Source organism: Helicoverpa zea, chromosome 3 (assembly GCF_022581195.2).
Source record: "Helicoverpa zea isolate HzStark_Cry1AcR chromosome 3, ilHelZeax1.1, whole genome shotgun sequence".
NCBI classification, from domain to species: domain Eukaryota; kingdom Metazoa; phylum Arthropoda; class Insecta; order Lepidoptera; family Noctuidae; genus Helicoverpa; species Helicoverpa zea.
In genome coordinates, this window is record NC_061454.1 from 7,865,571 (window position 1) to 7,890,880 (window position 25,310).

Here is a 25,310-nt window from a genome sequence, read left to right on the forward strand (position 1 = left end):
CCTGCAGCAGTTAAACTTAAAGGCCATAGATGGCATGACGGGATAAAGGAAGCAAGTACAGAGAAACGAGGTGAGGTGCAGTGGTGTGTTTGTAGCTGCAATCAGCGCGCGCCATCGCACTGCTAATGTGCAGCCATTTGTCCTTGGCCTCTGTGTGTTACGTGATCACACTGCATTGGGAATTTGTATCGCACTCACACATTGTGTTCCTTACTTCATTGTGTTACTATTTTGCGAACGAGCGGAAAAGTTAAGGAAAATTTCAGAGATTTATTTCTGTTTTTGACTGTCAAATGAGGAATTTATTGTTTCGAAATGTGTTATTGATTATGTATGACTTGGTTTCCTTAAAAATGTTGCTAAGGTGTTGTGCCTACCTAATGTGACCTATTTTCTTATGGATGTCACCTTCTGTCAAGCCTTGTCACAATCATTGAATTTTGAAGACTTCTATTGTGAAGGGATCTGATAAATATAAAGCAATACTTGGAAGTCAGGATGTAACTGCTTACGCAACGAATAAAGATATAACAATTCGTAACGTACTGCTAATAAAAAGTTCAAGACATTGAACGTTTGAAACCAGTTTTATTTATTTATAGTAAGAAGTCTCTCACAGGTCACAATAAATATTGTACTTTACGAATTTACTTTTCGGTTGGTTAATATTGTTTACTTGCGGCCGTTCACTTAAAATACAAAGACAAATATGTTACAAAATGTCCAGTCACTGGAAATAAACTATCCGAAGTATGACTAATTAATAATTCACGTCGATTGATTAACGACTCTTGTTTGTTCCAGTTTGGAATTCTTGTGGTTCTATTTGTGATCCTAGCTTTGTTTGCTGAATAGATTTTTGTCCTAGAAAAAAATCGACATTCGTCTGTCTCTTGAATGAAGTTTATGACCTGCATATATATCAGTAGAACTTCCTCAAATATCTTTCGTTATTGGCAGTAAAAATTCAGAAATACGACATCTGCTCTAAAGTTTGATTTCAAATATCATCCAGTAGTTGAGATGTGGAGGTCAGATGGCAGATGGCTGTGGCTCCATGTAAATATTGATATTTAGCCGCATCTAGTTAAACTGGGAGCCGACCCCGACCTAGTTTGGCAAAGCTTAGGCAAAAGAGAGAAATAAATCCTAGTAATGAAGTGTATAAAAAATCGGGATGTGACCCTTTCTATAGTTGAATGAGTATTTATGTTATATGGTTTTTTATATTTATATATTTATGTATTATATATTTGTTCAGGTACAAAGCCACTGTTTTGCAGAAATGATCTGTTTTATAATACAATCATATTGTTTTAAAAACAATCAATCAATGCAATGATGCTGCAATGGAGGTACGGTCGGCGTGGGCGCAGCGTTATTTGGATTTTTAACTATTTCTTATACCCACGTAGCTATGTACTCACGATTTCTCCGAAGAAAGAAGCCGAGTCAACATTTGTACATGTGGTAATGTGTATGTACTTATACTTGCTAATGCCAATGCAGTTGCTTTTACTACAAATAGTATTTAATGCCAATTATTACAAACACCAATTTCTTTATTTTCTTAAGTATTAGTACTTAACATATTATTTGACGGAAAGCCAACGTTATCGCTCGCTTTTTGACTTCCTTATTCCTTCAAATATTTACGCTATTATCTGAAAGGAATTAAATAAATTCAATGTTCAAAACTGTTTACTGATTAGGTATAACAGCTGAGTAGGATTGTCACTGCAGATAAATGGATTAAGGAAAAGATAGCCAAATCCAATACAATAACATACGTCGAAAGCCAAGAATGTTGATTGACCTATGTACCTAAAATGACAAAATTGTAGTCGGTGCACAGAGAAAAATAATAATAATATGGATTACCTACTCCAAATATCAAAGCAGGTAAATGCAAGTAGGTACATACTCAAACGAAAATGAGTCAAATGGTGTATAGGATCAAGTGAGAGGTTAACAAGAAGCGTGGATAACTTTATTAATTCCTCCAGTTGGCTTATCTAGCCGATACGTGTTGAAAGTGGTAACGAAATGTTAAGTGCATGCGCCCACGCAGGCCTGTGAACAAGGGCCGAGTATCGCGGCCGCTGCAGACGCTCGCATCAGCTCACGTGGGATGCGTATCTTATCTATCCACTAGCTAATCCGATGTACTATTTTCACACAATGTAGAGCAGAGGTTTTGAAATTCTGGAAATTTATAACATCTTATAAATTACGCATTGTTTGTGGCTCTTACAAAACAGCGCCATTCGCGTATCTACTTGCGAGTTATTTTTATATCGCGCTTGTCGAACGCAGCTCGTCGACGTAAACTTTACGAATGCACATAAACACGATGCACGACTTGTTTAGATATTTTATGTAACACTGTGTTCGCGTCGTCAACATAACATTTAAGAACATTAACGATATTTTAACGTCTCCTTGATAAAATATTGTTTCTTGATAAATGTAATTTTCAACTTTTAAAAGTGGTTTTAAATACTAGCTAGAGGCTATTTATCAATATTCCCGGTAATTTCGCCGAGGAACGAAAGGCGTTACCTTCGAAGTTATCAAGTAATCATTATTCAATTTCACCCCAATTAACTAGATGGGGATCTCGGAACGTTTGCGTATAAATCAATCGCTCTCAAACCGTAGCATTAAACCAACACGTGTGTTGTGATTTAGTATGTATTTGGACTATCTGATCTGTAAATCAATGATTCCGAAACTAAAGACAAGGAAAATAGTCCAGACAGTCAAAGGTTCCATAGTATGTCATGAGGTTACCTAGGCGCGACGTGTCTAGCGCCTTTTTAGTTATAGCCGGTATCCTGTGTGACTGCGGTTTGTATTACAAAGATGTCCAGCTGAGAAACCTCGGACGTGACCGGAATACGTAGGTGCTCATAGTTGGTGCGGAACCAATCAGTAAATATAATAAAACCAATCCTATTATGCACCGACCTCTGCTCACAACTCAATCACAGCGGCTGACGCAATGTTACAATCTCGGTATGATTAGCTTCTTGGCTTATAATTTTGTGATATTTCCATGCACTGTAATTGTGTCAGACGGACGTTAAATCATCGACTCCATTCATATCACTGAATGTGGAATTATTGCCGCCCCAACCTTCATGATCTTATAAACAAACTAAATTGATCAAAGTAAACAATATTTGTGTCTGAAAGTGTTCTAGGAATATCACGCATAGTTGCGATATATTTTTGCTCTAGAATAGCTTTAGGAGAACCTTTAGTCTCAAATAAAATTGGCATGTCTACAGATTGAATAAGATTGCAACAGAAGCAGTATGGTCTAGGCTCCAACCCGGATTTGAAAGCTTTTGTTCGCAGACACGGCTCAACAAGACTTCGTAAGCCTGGTGACAATATCGCGACTTCGCGAGCCAGCGTGTCCAAACACTTATTCGCTACAACAATAACTCACTCGCGACATTGCGTCGCTTTCAATTTTCTCTACGATTTTTATTGAGACTATGATGCCAATCATCATCGTCATTGTTCGTAGCTTTCCTATACTTCCAATTTAATGTTATGATAGTTTTCTTTCCTGAAAACGGACAAAATCATCCAATTTTGTGACCCTATTTTATTTTGAAAATCTATTGCCATAGTTCTTCATAAGCAATTTAATATTTTATACGTAACTTAATTGAATTCTTTGTTTCAACAGGACAGAGCCCGTTTCTCGGACACGAGCTGGCAAATCCATCGCACGTGGATGCGCAATGGCGACCCACTACCCTTGTCGCCAACCCCTTCGCGCTCGCTGCCCGCTCCGCTTAATGCTCCGCCGCCCGCGCCGTCAGCGTCCGTCACCTTACGCTCCGAACAAAACGGCATCTACGACACCATTACGGTAAGTGGGCTAATTGCTCATCAATATTTAAAATGCGACAAATATAATTTCAAATACGAGAGAACATTAATATTGATCCATGTCTGGAACGAGGTGACACTTCAATTCCTTGCACTGAATAGGAAAACAAATGAAAGGAAATACATAGTCGCAAAGTCGGTTGGCAAATTCAAGCAATGAGCTTCCATGCAAATTGGTGCAGGAGCAAAAAACGTCTTGTTTCACGTGCTGATTTTTAAATCTATACAAGGTGTTGATTTGTGCCATAGTTCAGGAGGAGGACATAAAGTACGTAAATAATCGATTGTAATTACAGTAGATGGGAAATAACTAATATGCACTGCTTTTTTTGTCATTGTAATGTCGTAGTATTTCAGAAGTAATCCAATTTTATGAATGAAATTTACGAATGATCGTTGCGTATTCTTTGTGTTTGCGTTTGTGTGAGGGCGCAGCACGGTTTTAAGGCCAGTAACACACACGCCAAGTTTAAATACGGCTAGATGACATAGACGGAATTCGGAAAAAAAATAATTTTAAAAAAATTACGTACCAATTTTTTGGTTGATTTGGGTCGAAAATCACTAGCATAATTACGTCCTTGACTATGGCACGGATGCAAATCAACAGCTTGTATATGAATAGGAACATCAAGTTTATTTTAAAAAAGCCATGTAGTTTATAAAAAAAACACTATCTTGAATTCTTTTAAGAACTTAAAATTCTTCAACCGCATCACATAACATTAGGGATTGAGAGCTCAATAATCTTATGAATTAATTTTATCTTTTTACGTTTATTTCGTATGCTCAATGTCATTTTTTATGAAACAAGATTTATAATAACAATTACAGTGATAAGGTAAAATACTTAAACGCTACGACGATATACGCTATTCATTTTAATAGATACCGGTGCATACAGTTTTATAATCTGTGGTTTATTACGAGGCTATCGTCGTATTCATGCTTATATCTGTCTAATGTTTGTTTATTTAATGCTTATCTGTCTCGAGTAGAGAGCCGCGTGTCATGTACTACATATTTATCTGCAATTATTTCGAGAGGTAAGTAATTGAGGAAACTTCTAACCATAAATCAAAAGTTCGCGGGTTAGCGGGCGTTTATTTGGTTTTGACATCATACTCTTGTAATTAACTAGTCGTGAGAGGGTGACGAATGATGTGTGAGCAATTTTACCATTGGAAATTGAATGGAATAAGCGGGTATGCGGACGTGGTATTAGCCCGTCAAACGGCACCGCACCGCGCGCGACGCCAGCGCAGCGCGCGCACGCTCGTACACGACGGCGACATAGAAACTGAACCTCGGCTTTCGAACTATAGATTTGCATTAACTGGTCATAAATCATAATCTGCCGGCCCAGGGCTCCGGCGGCTTAGAGGCGTACTCACGAGCCGCGAGTTCCTGTTGTTTCGCTAATGTACCTTTGTGCTCGCACGCTCGTAAAATGAGGGTTAGTGGCCGGAGACCGCCGCCTGCTGTCACTAAACCCTGCTATTATATTACTAGCATTTTATTTTCTGTTAGACGAACATTCAGAGTACTTTCATGTATACTATCGCACCTTATACTTACGTGGTCATCACAGGAACAGAGCGCGTGTGACAACACAAAGCCAATACTTTGTACATGCTAACAGACACAAAAGCTATAAGGAAGTAACGATTGCTTACCAAATAGCTGTCAATGGAAGGCGTCAATATTTCAGAAAGTGGCCATCATAGCTAGAAGTTACAGGGACGGTTATTGCTCGAGAAGTTACAACAAAGGGGCGACATGGCGACACAACTGGGCCGGATGTCGGGCCCATTAATATTGCGAGTGGTTTAGGGACACCATGGAGCTTGGCTATTTGTTTCCTCGCAGCGGCCTGCGCCCACGCATGCGGCCAGCACTAAGCTATTTTCACTTACTCTTAACAACGAGTATTGTTTACATTTCAGTAATTGTGTTATTGTTGTGATGTCGGTGGAGTGCTGCCGCAAATCGTGGTTTGTTCAACATTCATTCAATTGAATCTCATGACAACCACATAGACCTACTTTTATGTATCATATATTTAATTTAAAATGATTGTGGAGTCTTCCTTTTTAATAATAAAAAAAAAAAAATACAATATCAAATTGCGTGCCTATAAATTAATTTGTCAAAATGGTCAGTATTTTTTTTTCAAAAAGTTTTTAAGAAATCCATTAGGATTGCGAGAAAACTAAAAAAAAACAATTAATTAATTGAAATGTGGTAGTGACATTAAAATAATGCCTTCGTTAGACGTTTTGTGGCGTTTAATTATGTCGCGGTCTTGACAAACCCTATCGTTTTATAATTCACAAAGATATTTGTGTAAATCATGTGCTAGCCTTGCAATTATTGTGAGAACTAGTTATTATTGTGTATTTAACAAAGCGCTATAATATTTTAATTAAGCTGTAAATCGATATAGTTTATTAGTTGTAATGTGATTGCCATATCAACGCTGCGAGCGTTTATTTGCCGATATAGATATTGTACCAACGTTATTAAAATATCCTTATTTATACTTATAATGAAGGAGTATCAAACATATCTCTTAAAAAAAACTATTGATTGTTTGCATTTTTTTTATTGAAATGTAATTATCGGTTATATGCAAAAATCTTTTGCGTATTATTTTCTGTAGGCTATATTTGTCATAGTAAAAGTTCAGGGGTTGCGTCGTCGAGACCTGTCTATACAAATTGTCCCCTAAAGTCGTTTGTGACAATTTCCTGCGCAGTAGGTAAGTGCTGGCCTCGGGGTAGTTCCCCACTAATGGGGTAATTGTGCTCGCCAATAATTGATGAACCAATCGCTGTTACCTCCTGTCCTATTAATGTTCTAGTTCCTGTTAACTTGTACATGCGAATTTCGAACACATTTCATGCAAGTACATACATATATTGATCAGTTTTTCAAAAGTCTCGTAAATTCCATCGTTTTGGCAATTAGGTTTGCCAACAACCGCTATACGTCAGCTTATATCTAAACTACGAGATGATAAGGTGATTAAAATTATGATGTTGTTTATCTTATCTATGGAATATTCAAAAGAACGTTATGGAAAATACTATGTATAGAAACAAAGGCTAGGATTATATGCAAGCCGAAATGTGAAGGAACTTCTCTGTAAAGCCTATTTTCATTTGTTTTTCGTATAACTAACAAATGTTTACCTTCTTTGAAAATTAAACGTGAAAATTCATGATAAGCAATTGTTTTACGAAAAACGGGCGTTTATGTTGTCAGTGAACTTGGGCCTAGGAATAAAGGGTTCTCTTTATATGCATAGGCGTACGAAATGGTCGACACGGCATTTCAATAAGCTTACCTTTTTACGGTCGCTTGCTAAGAAATTCTGCAGGTTTGTCCCAGAGCTGCGTAATATTCTAAGGAATGAAGTTCGTTTCTAGCTCAATACATGTTACATGCTCTAGAACTATTTCAGTGAATATGAGCTGGGGAGCTAGTTCCTTGCCTAACATATTTAGTAGCTAGATACTCCTGTATTCTCTCAAAATTTGCGAAACAGGTTGAATTTGTTATGAAATTACGTTTTGTTATGTGCACGTGCTTTACATTGCTTTAAACTTTCTTTCATTTTTATTTAATGCGACACATTTACGAATTTACTAACTTTGAAATTTTAAAAGATTAAAAAACTTCTTAAAGATTAGTAAACTTATTTGCCCTAGTTAAACATTTCTCGAAGGGTAATAAAAAGTCTGGACTGGAGGAATTCTAGATATTAATTCAAATATATTCAAGGCTCTACAAGTCTACAGCATTAACTTAAAAAGTAGTGCATAAGTAAAGTACCTGGACTTAACAATGCAGTTTCTAGACTAAGTATTAAATAGCGAAATTCCCGGTCGGAATTTCTTGCGAAGAATTAAGTTTAACTTGTGAATAACATCACTATGCCGTTCTCGTGAATAATGCATACATTCAAAGAAAGGGATACGCAGATGAGACCGTATTTTAGCTGCTGAAGCCAAGAATGAATAATTGAGCCTGTCGAGGAAATGTCTAAGATTGTGTAGACTGATACCGCCTTCTCGGGGTTTTCAAAAGAATAATCTTTCTTTATTAAAGCTACTTGAATATAAACCAAAGCTAGATAAATATTCTAAGATATAAGTGTGTAATTCAATTTTCGAATTCATTGTTTAGTAAATCCTCCAAAAATAATATAGCAACATTGCTTATTAAAACGTATATTCTGTTCTGAAATAAGCGTCTTCCACAGGACTTGGACCAAAAAGAGCAGACGGATTTAATCAACGTAGCTTAGTTCGTTCTAACAGCTTATTAAAACAATACGTAGGTAAAAGCCATTCTCGTAAAAGTGTAAGCGTAACTAAAGATAGCTTTCTAAGGTCCAAAGTATTTAACAATAGCGTTGAAATTCACATTACGTAACGTGTTATTTATCTATTCAGCGAGAGGACAACAGCTACTGAGGGAAGACTATGGAATTCGTAATGGCTTTCGCGCCAGTTAAGTTGGCTGTCGAACATTTAGCATTGCAAATACAATGATCTAATCTCAGTTCTGACTGACAATACAATGCTAAACAGTTTTCTAGGCGTAGGACAGCGAGAAAACTGTTACGTAATGGGTATTGGCGTGGGCTTGACGCGTACTGTTTGTATTGTATGGCCACATTACAATAATTACCGTCTTACCACAAAAACTTTTAAACGTCAGTTTATGCCTTGTCTAAAAAAATGTCAAATTATGACGTTGACATATGGTTCATTTTGCAGCCAAAATTTTATTAGACAAGTGTAAAACAGGGTTTAAAGTTTTTGTAGTAAGGCCCTTAATGTTTAAGCGAAGGTATTTACTTATTCGCTCAGCGCCGAAAAGGCGTCGCTCACTCATTGCGAAGTTGATTTTAGTGACTTTGCAAATTACAAACTGAAGGAAGATTTTCTTTATCTGATTGAATGTTCTACCTGTATAGTAAAGTTAGAATAGGTTAACGTAAATAGGGGTCTCGGAATATCTAAATATGTTGTTAATAACTATGGAATGTCGTTAATATTTATTTCTATAATAGATACGTACCTATTGTCCAATGATGTCATTAGGAATATAAATAATATCTAAGGCCATTTATTCCGCAATCAATAATCCAGTGTTTGTCCATGCAAAATAATATACAATTAGCATAAGCAATTACCTACCTTGAAATATGCGTGTGAGTAACGTAGTGTGTATAAACGAGTATTGAATGAAATACGAAAACATATGTGTGGTGCAAAACGAATAAAGTAGAAAAACAAATCATGACTTGTACAGTCGAGTGCAATAAAATTGGGTCAAATAAAACTCTAAAATGAAATTTTAAACATATCCTCAACCTCTTCGGAGGAACATTCCGCTGGAGTCGGAAACCAAGCTCCTGTCCACAAAAATCCTGCTGGCCGGAAAGTTCTTGTTCAACAGGCACTCCATCCTGGCCTATTCCTGCAAAGGCCTAAATCTGCGCCAATTGGAAACTGTCAATTACAACCATCTAGTGAAGAGGTGAAATCAGCAGATGTGCGCTTGACGCCTACCGATTCACCGCAACCTCCTCCTTGGCAGAAAGTGCCTTGTAATAGGAATAAGAAAAGAAAATTATCTACTAGCCCTTCTGCAGATATGACCAAAACATCAAATCGATATGATGTACTGCCCGTCGATATAGCTGACGAGGCGATTAAACCAATGAAACAAGCCAAACCCCCACCAATTATCCTCTATGGAATTGAAGACCTAAAGGAATTAACAAATCTTCTGGAAACCGCAGTCAACAAGGAGCAATTTACATACAAAATTGTCAACAAAACGCAACTTAGGATTAGTACTAAAAATGTAGATGCCTACAAAAAACTTATCTCCCTGGTAAGAGAAAAAGGGCTCATAGGGCACACTTTTAACAGGAAAGATAATAGATGCTTCCGAATTGTTATAAAAAACTTACATCCATCTACACCAGTGAACATTATTAAAGAAGACATAGAGGCAACTGGAAATATTGTAACTGGAGAGATAATAAATGCAAGGTTTGGTCCTAACAAGAGTCCCACTTCGACATTCTTTGTTAACCTGATAACTGGTCCCCAAAATAAACTTATTAAAGATCTGAAATATATCTACCACCAAAGTTTCATCATAGAAGAACCAAGAAAAACGAAAACAATAGTACAGTGCCAGAGATGCCAACAATATGGCCATACTAAAAATTACTGTATGAGACCATATAGGTGTGTAAAATGCGGGCAGTCACACAAAACAACCGAATGCCAGAAACGTGACCGGAGTACTCCAGCAATGTGTGCCTTATGTAATGGACCACATCCAGCGAATTACAAGGGATGTGAAGTTTACAAAGAAATCCAAGCAAGAAAACAGAAAAACTATATTCGTCCAACAGTAAACAAAATAACATCCAAAAATCCAGTAATAAATGAAACTAACATAGAGCCAAAGAAACAAGAAAATAGATTTTCCTACGCAGAAACCGTAAAATTAAATCCAACAAACGCCATCTCCCAGAACACTTTGGAGAATAATAATCACACCTCAGGCCAAATAAACGCGACCCTGGAACAAATCATTATAAAACAGACTGAAAAATTTGATATTATTCTTCAACAAATGAGCACTCTTATGACCCTCATAGCTAAACTAGTTGAAAAACTGACAAAATGACCACGCTACGGGTAGCGACCTGGAACATCAATGGTCTCACCACTAAGAAACACGAAGTCGAACTGTTTTTGGCTGAACATAAAGTAGATATTCTTCTCATCTCGGAAGCACACTGTAAAGCTAATTCTATAGTAAAGTTTCCCGGCTACCACTGCTACGTTACAAATCATCCTGACGGTACATGCCACGCAGGGTCGGCCATTGTTATTAAAAAGTCAATTCAACATCATTAGATGCCTAACTACGAAACTGATTACATTCAAGCAACCACTGTAACAGTACATGACAAAACAGGAGACCTCAATATGACGGCAGTGTATTGCCCACCTAAACACAACATTACCGAGTCAATGTACTCCAATTTCTTTAGCACCTTGGGACACCGATATATTGCTGGTGGAGACTGGAATGCCAAACATACATCTTGGGGCTCCAGATTAACAAACACCAGGGGCAAGCAGCTGAAACTAAGCATAGACAAAAACAAATTAAGTACTATATCTACTGGAGAACCTACTAATTGGCCAACTGATACTAAGAAAGTGCCGGACCTTATAGACTTCTTCATTTTCAAAGGACTAACAAAGCTTTATATGAAACCTGAATCTTGTTATGATGGTTCCTCAGATCATACACCGGTACTAATGACAGTCAGTACTAACCTTATAGACGTATCAAGACCAATAAGGCTATGTAATAAACTAACAGACTGGAACACTTTTCGAGAACACATAGAGGAATCGATAAACATGAAAATGGCCCTTAAAACTCCTGACGATATAGACGAAGCAGTGAAACATATAACGACTCTCATACAGGAAGCATGCTGGATGAGTACTCCTGAAATACAATACAGCAGTAGCGAAGTAATTAACTATCCCTCAGAAATAAAAAAAGCTGTACTAGAAAAGAGACGGCTTCGAAGAGTTTGGCATCTGAGTAGACTTACTGAAGACAAAATTAATTTTAACAAAAGCGTAAGTAACCTGAAGTTCCTACTTCAAAACTGGCATGACAACTCATTTCAAGAAAAGCTAGAAAATCTGACTGCTACCGAGTCCACAAACTATTCCCTGTGGAAAATAACCAAGGGCTTCGATAGACCGCAAGCCGTCAAACCGCCACTGAAATGTGCTGAAGGATGGGTGAGAAAACCCCAGGAAAAAGCAGACCTCTTTGCAGAACATTTAGCAAAAGTGTTTTGTCCGAATAGTTCTGGGGACAAAGATTTTGATGAACAAGTGGATGTAGCTCTAAACCAAGATTTCCAAATGGACCTACCGCCGAGACTCGTTTCAGCACGCGAAGTGTGGAAAACAATTAAAGAGCTTAAGGATAAAAAGGCACCAGGCTTTGATCTAATTACTAAAGAAATTCTCAAGCAACTACCTCGAAAAGCTGTAACTTACATCACTACGCTGTGTAATGGGATATTAAGAGTTCAACATTATCCTGACATATGGAAAGTATCTCAAATAATTATGATCTATAAAGATGGCAAACCACCAGGAGACGTCACATCCTATAGACCAATAAGTTTACTTCCAATACTGTCTAAAGTTTTCGAAAAACTTCTTCTTCGGCGAATTCTTCCGATCTTAACAGAAAATGGCATTATACCCAGCCATCAATTTGGCTTCAGACAACAACACTCTACTGTAGAACAAGTTCATAGAGTCTCTGACAAAATAAGAAAAACTCTGGAAGAAAAAGAATACTGTTCAGCAGTCTTTTTGGATATTCAACAGGCCTTTGATAGAGTCTGGCACAAAGGCCTACTGTGTAAAATTAAAAGATGTCTGCCACACAGCTATTTCTTACTATTTAATTCTTACCTCTCAGGAAGACTGTTCCAGGTCAAAGAAGGTGAAATCACATCATTTTTTTTTGAGATACAAGCGGGTGTACCTCAAGGCTCAGTTCTGGGCCCTATACTCTATAACATTTTCACATCTGATCTCCCTTGCTCGGATACTGTAACAACAGCTACATTCGCCGATGATACAGCTATCTTGGCGAGTCACAAGGACCCAGCAGAAGCCTCAAAAATCCTACAAGAAGGCCTAGACGAAACATCCAAATGGCTTCGAAATTGGCGGATTAAAGCTAGCAGTTCAAAATCAGTTCACGTTACTTATTCACTACGCAAAGGTAATTGCCCCCCCGTGACAATAGAAGACAAGAGCCTTCCTCATCAGAATTCTGTCAGATACCTTGGTCTCCATCTCGATAGACGTATGACATGGAATGATCACATCAAAAAAAAACGAGATGAACTTAATATCAAATATAAACGATTATTGTGGTTGCTAGGACGAAACAGCAAACTCTCAGTAGACAATAAACTATTGGTGTACAAATCTATCCTAAAACCTGTATGGATGTACGGCCTACAGCTGTGGGGTAGTGCTTGCAACTCCTCCATTACACGAATACAAAGAATGCAGAATATAATACTCAGAACCATCAGTAATGTTCCCTGGTATGTGACTACTAATGAGATCCACGAACACCTGGAAATGCCTACAGTCAGAGAGGAAATTGATAAGGTCAAGAATAAATATAGAAAGCGGCTGGAAGCCCACCCCAATACCCTTGCACAGCAGCTAACAATTCTCAGCTATGTCAAACGCCTTAAAAGAAAAACCATAATATAGGTGAAAATAAGTATGAGTAGATGTCCTCACTGGAGGGCACACTTGAAAAGAAAAATTACAAATAACATATTTGCTAAAAGTGAAGGCACTGATTGCAGATTTAATAAAAAAAAAAAATAAAAAAATAAAATAAAACTCTACTGAAAAGTTTTAATAATACTTAGAACAATTACCGATTAACTTTAACTGAGATGTAATCAGTCAGAATCTCATCCTTTCATAAGTTTTAAAGTTTAAAAAATTAAATATGTTTTTGTTAATGAGGCGGTTTTTTGTTCCCAATTGTAGTCTGTGAGTTTAGAAAGAGTTGGCCTGAGAGCGGACCACCCGGCGAACACGAGATACGGATCACGGCATCAGGTGTCGGCGCACAGGCCATGGCGGCCGTCCCCGACGTCGCCATAAATAAAATTCGACACTTAAACAATAGGCCGGGCCGACCCGACCCACAGACCCGGAGATCGGGCGATACCCGCTCCTCCGCAATCACAACACTGCGTATTAGACAACCTGTTCTGGCTGCCGGTCAGCGCGCACAAGTACCGTCACACCTCTCCACTCTACCGTACACACATCACTATTATCTACATCGTGCCTCATGCTGCGACCGGCCATATTCAATTTGTAAACAAAAATTGTTTCAATATTCACATAATAAAATTTAACAAAACTTAAATAAATACTTACTCGTCAATATAGGTCGGCCTGGCGTAATTAATACAAATTGCTTTCGGCCGTAAGTGGCTGTCAAAGAGGCCGCGGGCCGGGATTAATGTTAGATAAGTGATTGGGCGGCGGATCGCGAAACTTTCTCACGATGGCTATTGCGATAGGAGCGAGCCCGCGGCTACGTATCTTCCTGGCTTACGGGAATACCGACAAAATATTGTAGTTCCTTTTACAGTCAGAGATAATGTTGTTTACTCGGACTGCACACCGCACTTTCGTTATTTAGTGAGTTTGCTTTAGTGCCTCCAGCGACCGCAGGGAATAAGTTTTCTCTAAAAGTCCAGTCTGCAACTTGTTAATTTAGCAGAAAAGACAAGAATATGTTTGCCTACAATTATCTGGTCGTAAAGAACCGTACGATGCTAAAGTTTTCCCCATAAATGGTATAATTACTGAGTTCATCGTTGCACTGATGTACTGTGCGTGTGTAATTACAGCAGCAGTTAAAGAAGCAAACGGTAGAAATAGAAAGTTTATTCCATAGAAATGAAATGTTATGTAAATATTAAGTCGGTGTGTAAATATTTGGGCTCCGAGTCGTTGGTGGACGTTACGCTTACATTAGTTGCTTTTTAAAGTAATATTTACCTTCGTGGACCACTTTCAAAGGCTTGGTGATCAGTGCACTTGTATTTTCACGCAGCAGAACTCAATTTAAATGGAGTCACTATTTATATTTATCTACTTGGAGGTGCAGCGTGCAGCGAGGGAGGAATTGGGTTAAATACCGTGCACGTCGTCACCCTAACTATAAACGAACATTCGCCTTCATATAGTTATCAAAATAATCGGTTGTATGCAGAAGTGTTAGAAACGGTTAGTTAAGCGTTTCGTATGGAAACCGGTTACCCGAGAATGTTTAACGTGTTTATACAACTTTAACATAGGCACGTGTCTACATACTTCCTATTTACAAACCTGCGTAAACAAATTGCTACTAATTTAATCGTTATTTTTAAACAGACGCTAAGTAAACCACTATCTGATAAAAATCTAATTGATTCTAACGATAATTTACAAGATTAGTTTTACGTAGATATAAAACCATTTATTCATCGATTGATTCATTCGGAAACAAACGAGTTTGTTATCAGTTTAACTGTTTGGAACGCGGGTACTTTATTTGGCATCATTATGATATATCATCCATCAGAGATCATCAGCATTAAGCATAATTAATTTAAATATTATCACTTGTATTTTGAAATACGGCAGACGCAGGCTAAATTAAAATAATGTTCAGTTAAAATAAGTGTGTTCCATTGAATAAATTATGTTTCAGGCTCTTTGTTTTTTCTATTCATAAAAAAGCAAGGTTGCTGCAAAATAAATGGTACCTACTTAGGTAGAGACTGTACATAAGACCGAAAACATTTTTTTAATAAATCCTGAACTATCGTTTTAAAGTGGACTTCAATCGATGTTAATATTAGCGACGAAATGTAAGTACAGGTACGTGATTGGCATTCACGAGTTGACCCCCACTTGGCGCAGGCCGCGACCCCAGCAGAATGTCGCATTGTCAGGACACATCCAGATAAGTTCATAATAGGGACCGCTATGTCCGGGAACCGTGACGTCACAAGCCGCTACGTTGACAGGATACGTTCAAATTTGGAACATGACATGTGTCAAGAGCTTTAAAAAAAGGTTCCTAAGTACTTGGGTACAAAAATAAATGTTTATGGTTAATCTGATTTTACGCTTACTTTTTAATATTTCCGCGTTTCATAATGAAGAAAGTTTGTGCAACTTAATAAGTAAGCGCAAAACTTTTTTGGAGTTTAATTATTCTTTGTTCTTTAATAAACTCAATTTTGTGTTAAGAAAACCTTTGTTAATAAATTAAGTTGAATATTTTTAGGTACTTCATTAAAATTCCATCATCAACACCTACCATCAACACTAAAGTCAATGATCAACACTAAACTAAATAAGGAGAAAAATACAATAAACTTTAAAGGGATACGTTATAGAGAATGAATATATTTTTCATCGCGGGTTTGGTTAGCACGTGGATATCGTCCCGGGCGCGGTGCACGCGAGTTTGTTTACGGAAGCCGCCCGCCCGCCGCCCGCCCAGCCGCATGACGTACGTAGGACGTATGAATGAACCGGTACCCATTACGCCATGCGCACCACACAACTATTTTGCATTAAAACAACTCCACGCTTATTAAAATGATACTTAAACGGAACTTTTGCATTACATTTTAATTTTAATGAAGCATTAAATTAATTATCTCGTTCACACCAAACAGTAATTTCGAAGCCAATTACTTTAACCAACGTTATGTGGCTCATGACTGCAGTTGTACAAGTACACATTAAACTAGTTAGTTCTGTATATACCTGCAAATGTTTTTATTGGTTTCAATTTTGCTTTTATAGCGTGGTTTTAATTGAAATATTGGAAAGCGCCATTTTATGTGCGCCTGCGACTTTAATCACACATCCGATTGGTGCGATGTATTGAACATACAAATGTGCAAGCTCTCTAATCATTACTATGTAGTATATGGCTCGCAATAAATAAGAATGTTAACTTATATCTATTTTTGGAGTATTAGAGCACTGATCTTAAATTTTGAATAAAATTCATATTAATCAGAGTAGTCTAGACATAACTGACTTTATTATAGCAATTAAGACATCTGTCTGGTATTTCCATGCCTCGTTGAGCCTCGCATGCTGAAAAAACTTGGAACTATTTTTGTTAGGTTCGATTGTCATGTAACGCTTGAGTGGTGGCTGCACCTAATGTTCTATAAGATAGCAGCGAAGTGTGTAGTGGACGCGATTGTCTAGCGCGTCGGTTGCCTAGCAACGCTGTGACGCCAGCGTGCCGCCGAGAGCAGCGCCGGGACGCTGCGGCCGAGCGCCGCCAGTGCCGCTCCCGACGTCGCCTCACGCGTCTACCCGACACGCACGCAACACTAAATAAATCCACCATGCAGTATGGACTTCTTGTGAAACTTGGCTCAACACCTTTATACCAGTGCCAATAAAAAATTAAGTGGCCCAAATAAATTAAAAGCTGAAGTTATTGACTAAAGTGCAGTGATAAGTTGACCAGTGAAAAGTTGTTTTGAATGTTTACCAGCAGTGTAAAATATATTTAAGAGTTTTCTTTGCTATGTTTGATTTGTTTTTGGTAAAGTGGATATGCAAAAAAGTTAAATTATGTACTTGCTTACTGTACAAGAATTTCTTGAGGACAAAAATTAAGAAAATTGTTGAATGAAAAACTATTTTCTTATCTCTTTAATTCAGATGTTTAAACATTCTTAGATAAGATAGAGGAGGGCAAAACAAGGATTAAATTACCTTGATAGCCGCTTTGCAAATTATGATAAAGTGAACGAACCTTGGATAATTTTACTTACAAACCAACAGCTTGTAACTCCTAGGGATTGTTTTGAACAGTTAGGTAGATCATGTGCGTGATGGAAAGAAAATTCTAGCCGCACGATATTCAAAGAAACGTTTCAATCACCCGTACCGTTTGTAATCACGGCTATAGAAAGCAAAAAAGCTTGAGCAATGAAAAGAGTCGTCGGCGGCTCGGCGTCTCGGTGACCGCTGATTCCCGTCATATGACGGTCTTTTATTTAGATGAGGCACACCCCCGAGGTTATTCACCCCCGCGCCGTGGCACGCGCTTATGAGGAAGGTCAGGGTTATTGCGGTGACGTGACGGTGCACCATCCCTGCAGGCCCGACTGATTGCCGTTGAAACTGCAGTCAGTGTCAGTGTTTTGCTTATAGACACACCTTGCCAAACAGCTGATGTTATCACGTAATTTATACTCAGAATAAACAAGGAATTTTCAATTAATTGCCCTAAATATTATTACAATCTGATTATAAAATAATACTACAGTCATCCTGAAATATATCCTAGGCATATAACTCCCAAATTGTGAATGTAGTGCAGCGTATGTGCGCGGTTGTCGCAGTGCAGGGTTCGGGGCGCATGCCCCCGGGCGCCGGCCGCGCTGCCGCCGTCACTCCATGTGTCCTATAAACCGCACGCTCCTTTCACTACATCCTTTGTTTCTGTCCACAACATCCACTATTAATCTACTATTCTCTTTTTAAGTATTCTTTTCATGAAATGAAACAAAAGTCCTATTATTTTAGGAGAGCTTTTTCATATAAGCTCTCTAGGAGCACTGTAAAGTGTGATGAAGTTTTGCCAATAGTATGAGGAGATTGTGGTTTAGATAAATGTCATCAAGGAACTATGAGTTGATGGACTGGGTGTCGTGCGTGCGAGTGGGTGACGATGCGTGGTCGCTGCGGCAGAGGCGCGGACGCGGCGCGCGCGCTGCACCGGCTGGCGTTCGCGCTGTGGCGCGCAGTGTTCTACCTGCAGCGTGCGCCCGCGCATGCAGCGCGCCGCTCGCGCAGCCTCGCCGCGCACACGCGTGCCGCTGCCGTGGTCTGTCTCACCGATACTACGAAACGCTCATAAACAATATGCGACCTATTTAAAAACTTTTATATATCCGTTTTAACTCTATTTATAAAGTATGGATTTGTACGCACACGCATAAATACATGTAGTAGTAGTAGTATAATGTGCTACTCCTATCGCTAGCATCTGTTTTATTGAGATCATCAAAAACGTAAAATATCTTTAGCTGCTAGATTTAATATTACTTTTATGTACGCAGTATTAGGTATATCAAGGTTCCAACAGTTTTTCAGCTATCACGTAGACGGCAGTATTTAATGAGGTCTTAGTATAGGTGCTTAAAAAAATAATGAGCGTAGGTAGGTTATATTTTTTGCGAAGTTTTTTTGGTGTTTGTCGTTAGGGTTTTTTCCTGTACTGGTAATGTCCATACCTACATGCAGAAATATGGCATTTTAAGTGCACAACTTGTAAAAATAGTGATAAAAAATTACAAGTTTATTTTCGTGATACCTTTGACGGGCTACAAGGGCTCATCTCTATCTATTAATAACAATAAAGTCCCCAATTAATCTCTAAGTTATAAGGTATATTATAAAGCTATAAAGGCTGCAGTAAGTAATCACTTAAGCCGCGCCCAGTGGGCTCATTTGTCAGTTTTATTGAAGCGATCAGCCGTGCGGCCATCCGATCGCGATACACGGAACTGACGGCGCTAAACTTTGTTCCGCTACGTCTTACGATACTAAAACGCCCTCCGATTTATTACGACAAAACTTTATTCGCTCAGTTTTACTAGGATTTCCTCTGCTTGCGAAGCTTTGAATAACATTAGGCGTCGTAGCGAAAATAAATTTGTTTTTGGTCTTATCGCGGCGTAGGTTTGCTACGATGTCCTTTAATTACCAAGAATGTCGTAGCAGATTACTATTTAATTTACGTAGATAAAAAAATATATAAATAATCACTCATATGTTTATCTTTACATATCTTTATCATTAGATCTGTGTTGATTATTTTGACCATGTTCAGAAGTAGAGCTTTGAGTAAATGGTTATTTTTAGGAATAATTTCAAGGAAAATATTTGTGGATTCAATTTATAACTTTCACGACACATATGTTTCGTAGTATGCGTAGGCACCTAGAGTATACTATCGTAAGAACTTCAACAGACCTCGTCAACAGTAGTACAAAACAAGTTCTTTCGTTGTCAATTGAACTGTCACGACCTACAAACTACAAGCTGTACAAAATCAAATTGCTTTCCATACAAAGCTCATTACAATCAACGACATTAGATAGTGAAATGAAACGCATTCCTCAATGCCACCTCAACGCCATACAATAATATTTCTGTGAAACGAAATCCCATCAACTCGACGCCGACATTGAGAAAAAATGACAAGGATTAAATTACTACTTTTGATTTCATTTTAATGACAGGTCGACCTCGCGGGGTTCCACAGAGATTTATTTTGCAATAGTAATAAGAGCTTGGCAGTAATCTGTACAGCTGATGTTTTAATAACATCATGTTTTTGTTTTGTTGCAGAGCCGAGCCGTGAGTGCGCCCGCCACGCCGGCTTCAACCACATTTTCGAGAGAACAGGTAAATATGAGACTTTAATCATGTTTAAATTATGTAAGTTTTCCTCTTAAAGTTAATAAAAACATTTATTTTGTGTACATGTTTACATAAAATTCAACATTTTATTTTGTATGGATAATCACGATTTATGATTTGCGACAAATTGAACTTTGTAACTTTATCTAATTGGTTATAAGTAATTAATAGTTTCCTGATCTTCTTGACACCAAGAAATTGATAGTAGTCACGTAACCATGCTGTGGCTTAGAGAGAACTAATTGATTTGATCTCATCTCTCTATCAGTAATAATACTAATAACATTGGATGCAGAAACAACAACAAATGAGCATAATATTTTACGTAACGTAATCATAATATTCATATCATGTATTTTTTTGGCACGAAGCCAAACCACATGAACACATACCGATGTTTTCTCAATAGCTTATAATACATTTTTATTAGAAGTAACTTTTTGCAATCGGACTATGTAATTTTAACAGTAGGCAATTTGACAGCTGAATTCCCACAATTGTGTTAAGAAAATACTTGCCTATTTAGAATTCGCACTGCAAATATTTACTGCGATGGCGATTTATGCAGGCATTTATTTCAAAAGGAAACTAAGCTTGATATTCTGTAATTTGCAATTACCTATCTTTAATCAACCGTAATAAGCATTTTAATAGGCCATCAATACAAATAAACGTCTTGTGGTCAAATAGCCTAAATTTACATCTCATAGCAGCGGGCTTACGCATCGACTACTCTAATCGGATTAAGTGCATTGAAGGCAAAGCTCGCAGAGTACGCTAGTTCGCGTCGCCCGCGCGGCTGCGCCTACGCACCGCTTGAGACACTTTCACGGAATTATGGCGCGCCTACGACCTTATGTTGGCTCTGACATAAACACTTAAAAGCAAGACAAATCAGGGCTTTTCTCTTCACCGTCACCTCTCTATTCTAGTTTACCGTAACAACAGTATTACTTCATACATTTTTCTACAAGACTGGTTTCATAATACGGAAATTATGATGCGATTAGTGTTGTCGAATATGTTTGGAAGCTCCGACGAATGTTTACGAGTCCTTCAGCGCGCACCCGGCGGCAGTTACTTACACAGTTACACGTGTTATAGCTGTAAGAGGGCTCCTAAAAATAACTCATTGTGAACGTTGTGACTTTATTTCCTGCCTGTTGACCTTGGATTTCGTGGGACTGATAATGGGAATGTAAAGGATGTTACCTCCTACACTTGAAGTTAATGTTATTGCACAAACCGGTCGTATCGAATGTTTATAGGTGATAGTTTTCGTGTTAAAATTGAGTTGAAATCTTGTGTCATTCTCAAAGATTTGTATCATCATCATCATCATCTCAGCCATAGGACGTCCACTGCTGAACATAGGCCTCCCCAAAGATTTGTATGATTCATTATAATTTGGGATATTTTGTGTAGTCATTTGATTTTATATTTTATTTATTATGTATGTATATATTATATAATTGATAAAACATATCCCTCCTCAAACCACCCACAAGATCTAAAACCCCTCCACAATACCTCCCCAACCCAAAACCAGTCAGGAGAAAGGCGCAGACATACCATAAGTGTTACCCTTTCTCCCCAATGTAAATATTAAAAAAAAAGTCATTTGATTAAATTTAATTATATGTATTTTAAGTATATCTTAAAGTGCAGGCCAATAAATATTTTAAAACAAAGTTGACAACACAAATCCTACGGACAGTTATTTACTTACCTGCTCTTTACACTGAGCATCCTAGATAATGATTACCATAACCAATCATACCTACCTGACATCCGTAGCTCAATTAGCGACCTTGCCTGCTTCCCTATAGTCTGAAACTATACGTCGTCGGAAAAACACAATTTAGGTCCATTTACTCGTTTATTCAAGATCAGGTCACTCTGGAAAATTTAAATTTTAACTAAAAATTTCTGCGATATGATTTTAAAGTCATCATCAACGTTGTCGTACTCCGACTTACTAAGCCGTAATCCCTTGTAACCCAGGGTGGATCCCGTTCAGCCAGCTACCCGACCGGACCTGGCAGTAGGCTGGATCTGTGCTATGTGGCGGAGCGAATGCTGGCACTGCACCTGCCCGAGAGAGATGCACACGCAGAGGCTCAGGCCGCGCATATGCTCACCAATAAGCATGGAGAACATTTCATGGTAAGTTTTTTATCATCCTATTATTTTTTTGGGATAGTGTAGCAATCTTCTTATTCCGTGCTACTTAGGTACGTTACCTAACTACATAGCATTCTTTAAAAAAAAAAAAAACATCTTTACTTTCCTCTTTATTCATCCACCTTCACGTTCAGCAAATATCGTGCTATATGTATAAGATGCGGTGCTATAGTTCGGCCATTCAGAGAATGCGTTCCTGACACGTCGCGATTGAACTGACGACGTAATAACATTCATTGATTATTGATATAATAATGTTGTTTTAATGCTCCTCAATTGTTAAAACGGTAAACAACCAGCAAAAATATTTTTATCGTAACTGCAACGCCATTGCAAAGTTACGTCGTCAGTTCAATCGCGACGTGTCAGGAACGCATTCTCTGAATGGCCGAACTATAGTACACACTATCTCAATAAAAAAGAGGACCATATTTGTACAAGCCGTGATTGCGAATGTTCGTGGCTTTTCAGACTCGGTTGCGCCAATTTTAGATTCATTAGTAGTTCCATTGTAGCGTTGTGATTGCAAACATTGTTTAAAGTCAAATCGTTTCTAGATTCTTAACAAAGTATAACAAAGTATTTTGAAAACTAAAGTTTTTTTACTGACATAAATTGATCTGTCTTTCTTTCGAGTATAGCGTCGGATCCGTAACTTGTTTTTATATTATGTAAAATATTTTTATTAGAGGAAGTGCTACCTACAGACACAGACTGGGCGCGTCGCCGTCTCATAAGAGCGGCAGCTTTGAAGATCTATTTTATTTGAAATATTATTTAATAAGGCGGGCGTTTAATTGGTTTCTATTAGTTTCATTAAAAATATAAAAGAGTGGTTTCAAAATCTATTGCGTATAATGTCTTAAAAAACATTTTGCTACAGCTCTACCTATATATAATCATTAATAAATCGCAAAAGAAACATATCAGTTTAATTTCATAACGTTATCTACTGGTTATAGTAACTCTCGTACCGTATTCCACTCGGACAACATTAGAGCTACAAAGTCTAATGTAAATTTGACCTGCTCCCTTATATGGAATTGGTTTATCTCTAATGCTACAAATAAGAGGCAGCCCAGCCTTAAAAGCCGCTAGTGGATGTTAGTCGCGAGACCTTTAGGGCCTTTTCACATCAGGCTACTGAACGACAACGAAACATCAACTGAATTTGGAAAACGTGCTTATGTGACAAGAAACTTGCACTTCCTGATGAAACAATGCTTTGCCGTGATAGTAAAATCTTTTGCCGCTTAAGAATTAGAAAATACTGGCCCTTTAATTTCATAAGAAACGTACTTATTGTTTCTTAATAAGATGTTGAAACCTATAGTTAAAATGTAGAAAGTACCTAAGTATAAGTGCTCCCTAAGTTGCGTCGAAGTTGAAACTTATTCTTTCTAAGTTGCCCCATATGAGAATGGCCTAAGTTATCAAAAAGCATCGTTAAGTAGTATTAAGTTAATGGAACTTAGCCAAGTTACATAGTTTGTTACTCTCTCCTTCTGCAAATGTCCATATCGTTAATTCAGTCTCGATGTAACGTGATCTTTATGGGTTTACTTAAGTTTTACTTGGATATGTACTTAGATACTTATTTTAAGTTTTGTTACTTGGCAAATGTTTGGAATCGCTTGGAAATTGCGAATCGTAAGTATCTGTGTTAGGACTTGAGTGGAATTGGAAATTAGTACCTCAGTACTTAAGCATCGTAAGCATCGTAGAGGGAAGTTATCCCTATGGATTGTTGTTATATAAAAGTTTCATTAATATAAATCTGATTTTTGCCTTTTTCCAGGTGTTCGAGGTGAGCGGCGGTGACAGCGCGGGCGGTGTCGGGGCGGCGCGCAGTGTCTTCGGGCGCGCTCGGTCACTCGGGTGGGCCGGAGATTTGGCACCTCCTCTCGAACGTCTGTGTGCGGCCTGCAAGCACATCGAAAGCTGGCTTGCAGCGCATCCGAAGAACGTCGCTATATTACTCGCATGGTAAATATCTCACTAATCTAGAGGAACTTTGGGACTTTTCCAACTTCTGTAGGCGGAATGTTAGACAATGTTCTTGGAGACAACGCTGGTAAAGCGTTCTATTATTTTACTACACTAGATAAAGTATAGGTACTGTAATAGATACGCTATCAATTAATAGACTAATCCGCGTTCTAGGCAGTATATCGTGGTGGTCTATAAGGAAATTATGAGCCTGATAATACTTGTTTGCCATCGTTTTCCGGTTAAATAATCTGATATGAGTTGATAGCAAATACCCGTGATAATAGTTTAGTAGGTAATAAAATAGAGCAATAACTGCCTACAACTATTGTAATGTTATCTATCCAGGAAAATGTGTATGAAAAAATGCTGTGAAGAAGAATACAATCAAATCAATCTTTCTAGAATTTCTACTATGCAAATTCGCCCAAAACATCATGTATATTAACATACGCTGCTATAAGATAATTTTCTTCGTACTTTCAGGGGCAATCGTGAGCGGCTAGGAGTGTTAGTGGCGGCGTACATGCATTACTCGGCAATATGTGGTGCGCCGGAGCATGCACTCGACAGATACGCCATGCGGAGATACCTGGACGACCGGGTACCCGTGTTCCAGTTGCCCAGCAATAAACGGTACGGAGAACAAAATAGTACCACAGCTTTCTTACCACGGACCACGAATAACAGAAAATAAAATTACTCAAAACTGGATATGTAACGGGGTACCTATTACTGTTTTTAAGGATTTGAAAAAGCTGTGAATAGATTTCTGAACACTGAAAAATCATATAATTCCCTTTAGTCCATTATCTGATATATAAAGGACTTCTAGATTTGATAAACGTGGTCGACCGACTTCAAAGATCGTTAACGAACGTCAGGTGTGCGCTTGCTACTATTGCTATGCGCTAAATTTGAGGACCATTTTTAAGAGCTTTCAAAGCATTCCTCTTATCCTGACTCGTAACATTTATATATATCCGACCGATTTCGGCCATGGCGACCGCTTAAACTCCTAATTGGTATTTTGGCGCTCATGCGCCCGAAGATGGCTAATGTACCCTATCTTTG

General features: G+C 38.1%; 1 protein-coding gene across 14 annotated transcripts in view; it reads left to right on the plus strand.

Annotated features, from left to right (window-relative positions):
• LOC124645783 (tensin-2) overlaps positions 1–25,310 on the plus strand; it is a 91,926-nt gene that overhangs the window by 45,560 nt on the left and 21,056 nt on the right. For all 14 annotated transcript variants that reach the window (XM_047185669.1, XM_047185668.1, XM_047185667.1 and 11 more), the window contains 5 exons: positions 3,704–3,889; positions 19,992–20,048; positions 22,068–22,229; positions 24,046–24,233; positions 24,723–24,872. In XM_047185669.1, coding sequence (XP_047041625.1) covers positions 3,704–3,889; positions 19,992–20,048; positions 22,068–22,229; positions 24,046–24,233; positions 24,723–24,872 — 743 coding nt within the window. The remainder of the gene's footprint in view (positions 1–3,703; positions 3,890–19,991; positions 20,049–22,067; positions 22,230–24,045; positions 24,234–24,722; positions 24,873–25,310) is intronic.